The sequence below is a fragment of the Silurus meridionalis genome, chromosome 6 (assembly GCF_014805685.1).
Source record: "Silurus meridionalis isolate SWU-2019-XX chromosome 6, ASM1480568v1, whole genome shotgun sequence".
Lineage (NCBI taxonomy): Eukaryota > Metazoa > Chordata > Actinopteri > Siluriformes > Siluridae > Silurus > Silurus meridionalis.
Window position 1 is genome coordinate 815,522 of NC_060889.1, and position 11,398 is coordinate 826,919.

Sequence of the window (11,398 nt, forward strand, 5' to 3'; positions counted from 1 at the left end):
TAATGCTAATTATGTAGTGCTGCTATGACTCTAAGTCAATTTATGGGCCAACTATGGCTCTGATTCAAATTATGTTGTGCTGCTAGGGCCCTGATGTGAAACACTTTGCTGCTACTGGAGCTCTAATGCTAACTGTGTTTCACGTCAGGCCCTAGCACAACATAGGTATATTAGAGCTACTGTAGCAGAACAATGTTGTGCTACTATGACTTTAATTCAAATTGTGTTGTGCTGCTAGGGCCTGATGTGGAACACTGTGCTGCTACTACAGCTCTATTATGTCGCTACTATGACTTTAATCCAAATGAACTTGGCCAACTATGGCTCTAAGTCAAAGAATCCTCACAGAGCTGTGTTCAGAAATGACTCAACTCTACACCTTACTGTACATAGTGAGATACACACCACTGATTCTCACTGTATTTACAGGTCATTATTTCAAATTACCTGATTAATAGAATTAATTTCATTTTGAAACAATTAATTAGCTAATTTATAATTAGTTTTTTCATAAAAATACTTTACACATTGATTTCTCTATTATCTTCTTTACAGCAGGAGTTTTGAGATAATTAATGACAGACACAAATGGTACATCGATGGAAAAGAAACAGACACTGTTACTCTGAAATGTTCATAAAACAAGAAATACATTTTGCTTTACTGGTATAAACAATATCCTAACAAGACACCACAGTTTTTACTGTATAAAGGCTCAAGGGCAAGTTCACATCTAAAAGCACTCCAGCGGATCGTCGATTAGAGGCAGAACAACCAGAGACATCACTATACTATTATAAGAGGCCTAAAGCTCTCAGATTCTGCTCTTATCACTGTTCTCAGAGACACAGCAGTAATACAAAGTCACTGAAAAGCTGTACAATAACATAACAATGGTGTAGAGGAAGAAAGATGGTCCTTTACCAAGTTGTTATCAGGAAGCACAGAAACATGTGGTTGCACACACAGTTCGAGGCTTGCACAAGATCAGGAGTTGAATAGAATGCTCTGTACATTGCTGTTTGGTAAATTTTGAATTTTATTCAGCATTCTTTGCTCTGCAGGATCTACAGAAAAATATTTTCATTCAGTTAAACAATTCATCATGTTCACTGTTATATTGATGTGTCTGTGGCTTTCACTAGGTGAGTTATACACCAAATCTTTTTCATTTGGAGATTAATTAGTCACTAATTGAGATTTATTACAATAAATCAAATGTATATAACTTTGACTTGCTTGTTTAAAGTTAAAATGATGTTCTCTTCTCTATGACAGGTGACTCCATGGCAGATTCAATAGAGACACTTGTTACCCATAAAGTTGTAGATGAAGGTGAAAATGTTACTCTGTCCTGCAAATACAAAAAGTACTTCTGTCAGCAACCTGCACTGGTACAGACAACATCCAAAATCTAAACCTAAGTTCCTTCTTTACATCCTTAAGTGGAGATACAAGTTCTTCCACCACGCCTGAATGCTACAGTTAAAAATGAGCAAGTGAATCTGATCATCTCCTCTGCTGCTGTATCAGACTCTGCTCTATACTACTGTGCTCTGGAGCCCACAGTGACAGGAAATCCAGCTGCTCTGTACAAAAACCTCCACAAACTTTAGTTATTCTGCCAAACTACTTGTATGCATTTCAATCCTAATTTTACTGGATGTGTTCAGATTACACTCCTAAGATTTCTAAGAATGAGTTTCTTATTACAAGCAATGTCTGTCAAAAAAATCCAATTAATTACAGCATATTAAATTAATTAAACATGAATTCATATTACCTGCCGTGTTAACTTACTGTCATGATTTGTGAATTTCTTCTTTTTCCCAGTAACCCATTATTTAGGATAAACTGGATCATAGAGATAAAAAGCCTTCCTGTGTTAAAGTCTCTCTTTTTTTCACAAGATGGTTGAGTAAATTCATATGAATTCAACCCCCTGCTTTAACACAAATACACTTGTTTCCTCCAGAAAGTGCACTGACTCACCTTAAAAATACTTACGTTATCATAATAGATTGTGTTCCAACAGTTAAATGTGAACACAGTTTGCAGTGGTACAAGACATATTGTAGTTACATTACACACATTGTAGTTAACACTTTTTATAGCACATACAAATCCCACACAGCTGTCTGAGAAACTCACAATGTCTTTGTGCTCAATATTAGTATTAACTTATTATTTTCTGTGTGGGAGCCTCAGAAAATTGCCATAATTTTAAAATCTCTAAATGGAATATAGTTGGTATATACAAATGTCAACATACAAATAGTCTACTGTTAATAGTGTATGTTTATGAGTTTATAAATTAATAAAAAATATTATCATCTGCTTCCCTTCATCATAATCTTCTCAGTATAACCAATTATTTATGGAGGATAAAAGCTAGAAACACTCAGTTCACTGTCACTGATTCTGTAAAGTGATGATCTGGATGAAGTTACACTACAACAGCAGCACTTCCTGGGTGTGGCCTTCTAGAGACGTGTTCCCTCATGTGTAAAGTTCAGCACATACAGCACTATTATACAGAATCCTCACAGAGCTGTGTTCAGAAATGACTCAACTCTACACCTTACTGTACATAGTGAGATACACACCACTGATTCTCACTGTAGTTACAGGTCATTCATATTCACCAGTTATTTCATTGTATTAACTAACAGAATTATTATACTTTAAATCACAAGTTGATGTTTTGGGTATGTTTACAAAATAGCAAAAAATTGTATATGTTTTAATTTATTTATATTTTCTTCTCTACAGCAGGCAGTTTTGCAGATAAAATTGGGCCGAGAGATGAAGATGACAATGTTGTGAGTAAGGAAACAAACACTGTTACTCTGAAATGTTCATATGAGACAAACAGTGGCTTCATTCGGCTTTACTGGTACAGACAATATCCTCACAGCGCACCACAGTTTTTACTGTATAAAGGTGCAAAGTCAGCAAGTGGTTATGACTACAATCCCAGTGGATCTCGATTCAGGGCAGAAACAACCTCAGATGCTACTGAACTTATTATTAAAGACCTACAGATCTCAGATTCTGCTCTCTATCACTGCGCTCTAAGAGTAGGAGAAGCACAGTAATACAGAGTCACTGAACGACTGTACAAAAACCTAACGTTTAAAGAAACCACAGAATATGACAGATATTTCCTTTACCACCTTGTTATCAGTTAACCACAGACACAGAAAAAATGTGGTAACAATTACAAGTGAAATAAATAGAAAATAAAAGTAAACAGGTGAACATTCAACACAGGAAATTCACAATTCAACATTTTTGATGCTCCAGAACATATTTTTTGAAAAATATAACCATTGTAAGTGTACTGGTGCACAATATGTGGAAATGTAATCGTTTGACTTTCTTTACTTTATTCCTTTATTTATTCATTCATTCATTTATGTGTTAATTATCCAGTATTTACAACTGCATGTTGCATGTTAAGAGAAAACTCTTTAATGAACAGATGTGAGTTTTGATCATACAAATACAAAGATGACTGTTACTGGAATTTCCTTTTTGTTTTATGACAATTTCTGATTGTGCACAAATATGATGAAACATAATTATTTAAACATTGACTGTTTACACAATAAATTGTCTGTAACTGTGTGTATATTCCTGCTCTATGCTCTGTTTTACTGAGAGAAGCTTCAGATCCTCCACAATCCTGACCAGGAAGATGTATGATTGAATGTAAGTATGTATACTGTATATATATGATTCTGAAGGTGTGTCCAGGATAAAGTGGTTACTGAAAATGAATGATGGGTAAAAGTGTATAGTAAAGTGGACTAATCAGGAACTAATAATGCACCAACCTTAAACTAAAGCTGGAGTGATGATGATTCATGTGTTAATAACAGCCGCTTTACCTACCTGTAAATATGTTTTATTATATGATGCATTAATTTACACCTACAATTAAACTTCATCAAATAGAACCTCATAAATATAAAACAAGGAGAACCAAACCCTACTTTGTTTTGAATGTCGTTGATATGAATGAAATCTGCATCATTTTATTACTTCTGATGTAGAATCTGCAGCTGTAGTGGTGCTGGTTTACTGCTGCTCCTGAATTACATCATTAACTTCTCCAAGCAGTACATTTTCAGGGTGAGAGACACAATCATGTAAAACTGCTGTCAACTATAAACACCAGATTTTGATCATTACATACATTAGTTTTCTATTATTAGATAGAAAGTTTTACAGATCAGTTCTGAACTGGAGTGAAGCAGCTAAACTTGGTGTCGTTCTCAGTCTTTCTCCACAAGATGGTGTAGTATGTGATCTTATTATGGGCCAAGTACTAGGACTCTTTGAGGAGAGCGCTCTCCCTCACGGCCCGTGCCCCGCTTTTGCCAAGGCAAGCCACCCTTTATGTGGCTACAAGGGCTTTTTTGTTTTTGTTTTTATTTTTATAGCAGAAGCTGCTGATAACAGCATTAAACCAGAAGAAAACACTTTATCTGCAACTGAAGGCAGCAACACCACACTGTCCTATCAAGACCAGAGTTTCTGCTGCTGATTAATGAAGATGAAGAGTGAACATGTCACAGAGGCTCAACCACCACATCCAGGATTGTCCATTAAACTTAATAAAACAAGTAACAATCTGGAAAAGAAAGTGGATCTGATCATCTCCTCTGCTGCTGTATCAGACTCTGCTCTATACTACTGCACTCTGGAGCCCACAGTGACAGGAAATCCAGCTGCACTGTACAAAAACATACTGTACAAAAAAATTGACATGCCTTTTTCTGGGATTCTCTCTTTCTCACTAAAAAGAGTTTATATTGTTGGCACATGTTGCATCTTTAGTGGACAAAATGAATCCTTTGGTAACCATTTTTCACTGGTCAGGATCATAGTGGCTTTAAAGCCTGTACTGAGGTAACCTGAGTGTAATAAAAGAATGCCCTCAGAATTAGATATTAGCCCTCTGTAGAACACAATGCACAAACCCTTTTACACACTCGTTCACACTTTAATTTATTTAATTCACTTCCTGGGTGTGGTCTTCTAGAGACGTGTTCCCTCATGTGTAAAGTTCAGCACATACAGCACTATTATACAGAATCCTCACAGAGCTGTGTTCAGAAATGACTCAACTCTACACCTTACTGTACATAGTGAGATACACACCACTGATTCTCACTGTAGTTACAGGTAATTTATATTCAGTGTACTTTTTCATATGTATTTTTAAAGCTTTATTCTATTAATTTCTTAAGAAATTTGTGTGTGCCTAAAAAACTATTTTCTTCTTTACAGCAGGCAGTTTTGCAGATAAAATTGGGTCAACAGATGAAGATGCCAATGGGAAGGAAACAGACACTGTTACTTTGAAATGTTCATATGAGACAAGCAGTGAAAATATTATGTTTTTGTGGTTGAAACAATATCCTAACAGCACACCACAGTTTTTACTGCTTAAAGGTGCAAGATCATATAGTTCTATAGAGCGCAAACCCACTGACACTCGATTAGAGTCCAAAATTACCAGCGACTCTACTGAACTTACTATCAGAGGTCTAAAGCTCTCAGATTCTGCTCTCTATCACTGTGCTCTTAGAGACATTACACAGTAATATAGAGTCAGTAAAAGACTGTACAAAAACTCATCAAAGATATTTCCTTTACCTACTGTTTATCAGTAAACCACAGACACATTTGTGGTAACAGATGCAGCTGAATGAAACAGAAAAGAAGAATTAAGAAGGCTTATACATTACTATACATTAACCACATTACATTTACTATATACATTTGATTGCATTCATTGACATTTTCTGTTCAGTTTTCATTTTAATTAATTGTAATCAATCTTTCTGTATTTCTTCATTCATGTACATGTGTATAAAATGTAAATTACTTTCCTGAATGTGGGCAACTTTTTACTTCCTGAAAAAAAAAAAAAAAAAACGTAGACGTATAAATTCTCAGAGCTTAAAAGCGGCAACTCAGTATTTGGAGAAGTCCATGGGTTCTAAATTTCATTAGCATCATTATTGTTTTATTTTAAATCATTTGTGGGGGTGTACAGAGGTAAAATAAAAAAATGACCACCATTTACGGCCTTTAAGTGTAGTGCATTGTATTGTTGAAACAGACTGAATAAACTAAATGAATGAATTCTGTAACACAATAATCTGTCAGGCCGCTTTTACAGCATGAGATGAAGCAGAGTTGTGATGAATATGAATAAATATGAGTGGGCGGAGCTACATGTGGAGACATCAGAGACAATCTCACATACACAACCCTGACATTTATTTCTAAAGCTGGAGGTCTGAACTAAACACTCAGAATCACAATGTTACTCCTCTTCTTACTTTTCTTCACTATTGCTGATATTGGTAAGTTTTATATTACACATGGAATTTTTCATTTTTAATGAACAGAAACTTTTTCTATTTATTTAAAAAAAAATAGTCATGATATATTTTTGTAATTGATTGTATAATAGGAGCTGCTGATATCAGCATTAAACCAGAAGAAACCACTTTATCTGTAACTGAAGGCAGCAACATCACACTGTCCTGCACATATACTGGATCAGTTTACAGACTTCACTGGTATCAACAAAAACCTGGATCAAGACCAGAGTTTCTGCTGCTGATTCAAGAAACCAGTGAACATGTCACAGAAGCTCAACCACCTCATCCACGATTGTCCATAAAACTTGACAAAACTAATAAGAAAGTGGATCTGCACATCTCCTCTGCTGCTGTATCAGACTCTGCACTGTACTACTGCGCTCTGACGCCCACAGTGACAGGAAACCCAACTCCACTGTACAAAAAGCACTACACATGACTGCAGCAAATTCATGCTTTTCTCACTAGATGGAGCTGTTTACATGTTTACCTCTGCATGCTCAACCTCCTGTCTGAGTTTCAGTCTGATGACCTTGAAGAAGTTTAAACTAAGAAGCAATTTAATTGATCCCACCTACATAATATCCTGAGTTTGTCAGTAAGTCAGCTGCAGCCTCATTGGTGTAATTTATTAAAGTATTTAATTTGTAAGACCTACAATTGCTCTAATTTCCTTCATTAAGAATAGATAAAAAAAAAATACACTTATAATAACTTCAATTTAAACTCTTCTTTAGGTTGTTGCATGATAATGATCCACTAAAACCTTGTATATGTTTAACAGTGTTTCCTACACACAGGTGATATTGAAGAATTCACAAATATATCGTGCCTCAATAAAGTAGATAAAATTGAGCAGGAGATAAAAACATTGATCTAGATGAAGTTATTGTTTTTATTTTCCTAAAAACATCAGTGTAGAGCAGAGATGACCAAACTACAGTCAGAGATCCAAAGTTATCCCATGGTGACCTTTGATTTGGATCATTATGCAATATATGAGTAAAACAGGAAGGGATTGTCATTAATTCAATTACATTTATTTCATTTTTATTTGTATAGCGCTTTAACACTGAACATTCTCTTAAAGCAGCTTTACTCAGATAATGTGGTGATAAAGAATGAATAAGATGAATAAAGATTGTTCTTTATAAGTGTAAGTTTGTCCCTAATGTCTCATTATTACATTAATTCATATCTAAGTTACCAACATTTTTGATTTTTTGAGAAGTAAACTAACTCACTCCCACCCACATACTATTCAAAGTTTTTCAGTAAATCAGCTGCAGCCCAATTTGGAAAAACATTTAAAAAAAAGCACAAACTTCATGTATCTCATTAGAGGTCACTGATATTGCAGGCATATGGCTGTATTGCTTATAACCTGAATAGCTGCATTAGACATTAAACTCTTGTGCTATTAATGGAATTTCATTTGACTATAAGTTTCATTGAACTAGAAGACATCGGAAAAAAATGAATTATCTGAGAGAGAATTTATATATACTTATTTCTAAATATTAAGAATTCATAAATAAAAGAAAACCATGACAATTTTACTTTTAATATAATACAGTTTGGTGTAATGCAACATTTACTTTTAGCCCATTTCCCTCAATCAAGTTAGATTCTTAGGAGCCGCATAAAAAAGTTTGAGCTCCTCTTGTGTAGAATGATATATTTTTTTTATAATTACATTATTATTTGGATTACAATTACAATTTAATTAAAATATGTACAGGTTCCTCATGTGATGCTGAATGCAAGATCAGCTGAGGGGCGGAGCTTCATGAACCTTTATGATGTTAACTGGTTAGAGCACAGATATATTTCAGAATATTCTCAATCAGATAAAACCATTCATCATGTTCACTGTTATATTGATGTGTCTGTGGCTTTCACTAGGTGAGTTATACATAGATATTTATTACTCATTCAGAAATATTAAATGTTTATTTAATTATTAATTAGACAGTAGTGATGAAAAAGTTTAATATATGGTACATACTAACTAATGTAGTTGTAGCTTGATTGTGTAAAGGCTATATCATTATGTTCTCTTCTCTATGACAGGTGACTCCATGGCAGATTCAATAGAGACACTTGTTACCCATAAAGTTGTAGATGAAGGTGAAAATGTTACTCTGTCCTGCAGATACAAAACAAGTGCACCAAGCAGCACCCTGCACTGGTACAGACAACATCCAAAATCTAAACCTAAGTTCCTTCTTATTATTTTGCAAAGTGGATCTCTAGCTTCTGATAAACCAGCACGAATGGATGCTAAAACTCGTAAAGATGAAGTGGATCTGATCATCTCCTCTGCTGCTGTATCAGACTCTGCTCTATACTACTGTGCTCTGGTGCCCACAGTGACAGGAAATCCAGCTGCACTGTACAAAAACCCTGACTCAGTTCTGATGCATAGAAAAGTACTGTAGATCTGCAGATGATTTAAAGTTATTTACAAGTCATTTTGGAGGGAAATCTGTCTCTTTTTCTTTTGAATTATAAAAAGTTTATAATTTGATCAATGCTGGAGCTTTCATTTGAAGTGTATATTTGTTTTTATATCAAAAGTTAAATAAAAAAATGTATACAATGTTTAAGTTTTGTTTTCACTGTTCTTCTGTATTTCCTTTCTCAGTCTATGTCACTTTATATTATGACTAAACTACACACCTCTCTTCTTTTCATTTGATTGGTTTGTGTAGCATTACAAGTCCTCCTATCACATGCACAAACAAAAATAAATGTTTTCTTCTTACCTTATTCATCTTTCATTATATTGCATTAAGTTTGTATGTTTTGGGGAAAGGAAGACTCCATTTTCTGCAGCATCAGAATGATTCATCACTGGAAGAGATCTCTGATAAAGAGCATCAGATCCTCAAATCCCTCTTTGTCATTAATAAATAAGCCCGAGAGCTGCGTATTATGTCGTGCTGATTAAGAAATCAGAATTGTGTCTGTGATTAAAGTGTGATTTATTTTCATTGTAAATGTCACACTCTGGCACTTTTGTCTCCTTGGTGAACACAAGATGGCGTTGTCACTTTTCTTATAGCTTGAAAAGTACTAGAGCTCCACACAACACTGCTCACATTCTCTGATGATGAATCCTCATTTTCACAATAAAACCTCTGTGATATAAACTACAGCTGTTCTTCTATCATACACACTGCACTAATATTATCCTCACTCCTGCCCTGATTACTCTTATTAGTAGTTTTCACCTGTTCTTTCCTCTCCTCTCCTCTCCTCTCCTCTCCTCTCCTCTCCTCTCCTCTCCTCTCCTCTCCTCTCCTCTACCCTGTAGCTTGTTGAAGCCGCCTTCATTTGTATTGACTGTAATGTTTTATTTGTCTATGTAAGATCAATAAACCTGGTCTTTTATATTGATATCCATGTCTCCTTGCCATCTATGTTTACGAACCCATGTGCTCCTCCCACCACTTCACCACACATAAATAAAATATTTCAAAATATAATAACTGGATTATATTTTAATAGATTCAAATGTTAGATTGTATATAGTACATTCTTTATAAGTGTAGTCATAATTACACTAATATCAGTGTGTGTTTGCTAAAAAAAGAGCACAAGTTTTCCCTTCATGTGATTCTGTGGGGTGGAGCTTCATGAAATTTTATGATGTTACAGAATCAGAGAACAGAAAGACCTCAGAATATTTTCATTCAGCTAAAACCATTCATCATGTTCACTGCTGTAATTATGTGTCTGTGGCTTTCACTAGGTGAGATTAGATTTTTTTAAGTGAATATAAATTGTGTTGAAATTAAATGTGATTATTTAGTCTTTAATAAATCAGAATATGAGTTTGATTATGCAATTCTGGCTTGATGTAAAGTGTTCTAATGTTTAATGTTCTGTGTAAAAGTTAAATGATTATGGTCTCTTCTCTATGACAGGTGACTCCATGGCAGATTCAGTAGAGCCACTTTTAACTCATAAAGTTGTTGATGAAGGTGAAAATGTTACTCTGTCCTGCAACTACGAAACAAGTAATACAAACCCCAACCTGTACTGGTACAGACAACATCCAAAATCTAAACCTGAGTTCCTTCTTAATATTATGCAAAGTGGAACTATAATTTCCAAAGTATCAATAAGACTGGGTGCTAAAGTTTATGATGATGAAAATAAAAAAAAAGTGGATCTGCACATCTCCTCTGCTGCTGTATCAGACTCTGCACTGTACTACTGCGCTCTGACGCCCACAGTGACTGGAAACCCAACTCCACTGTACAAAAAGCACTACACATGACTGCAGCAGATTCATGCTTTTCTCACTAGATGGAGCTGTTTACATGGTTACCTCTGCATGCTCAACTTCGTGTCTATAATTTCAGCTTCTTCTTGAAGATCAACAATAATTAGGGTTATTTACTAATGCATTTGTGTAAAACCTAAACTTTCCCTTTTTTTGGTTTGTTAACAATAAATTTGGAAAAATAAATCTTGTATTAGTTCATCAGTGTTTCCTACACAGGTGTTATTGAGGAATTCACAAATATATTGAGCCTTAATTAAGCAGATGGAATTTAGCAGGAGATGAACCTGAGACTAATCTTTAAAGTAGCCTGGATCAGTAATGTGTCCTAGTACTTTATGGAACACTGTAACTGATGAATTTTATTTAACTGGAGTGTCATGATTTAATAGATTTAGCATTCACACTTAGGATTTATCTGAAGTAATCAATCCATCTACTGTCATGGAGGGGAAAAGAAAAGGAGAATCTGGAGGACATGGGAAAAACTACAATATAAAATATAAAATAAATACAAAAGGAATTCAAAAGCAATTAAAACATGCAATAGTTTAATAATTTTATTATATCTTTTAGTTTAGAGCAGAGATGCCCAAACTAGGGTCCTCAGGCTAAAGTTGGTCCCTGTTGACATTTGATTTGGCCCGTCATGTCATATATGATAAAAGGACAAAAAGAGTAAGGAGGATGCCATTGCCAT

General features: G+C 34.8%; 1 gene segment (V, D, J or C); it reads left to right on the forward strand.

Moving 5' to 3' along the window:
- Positions 1–8,481, forward strand: part of LOC124386981 — a gene marked incomplete at its 5' end in the record, with an annotated part of 11,785 nt that extends 3,304 nt beyond the window's left edge. The window contains 2 exon segments of the V gene segment in view: positions 6,494–6,791; positions 8,478–8,481. Of these exon segments, the coding sequence occupies positions 6,494–6,791; positions 8,478–8,481 (302 nt within the window).
- Positions 8,482–11,398: the final 2,917 nt, after the last annotated feature.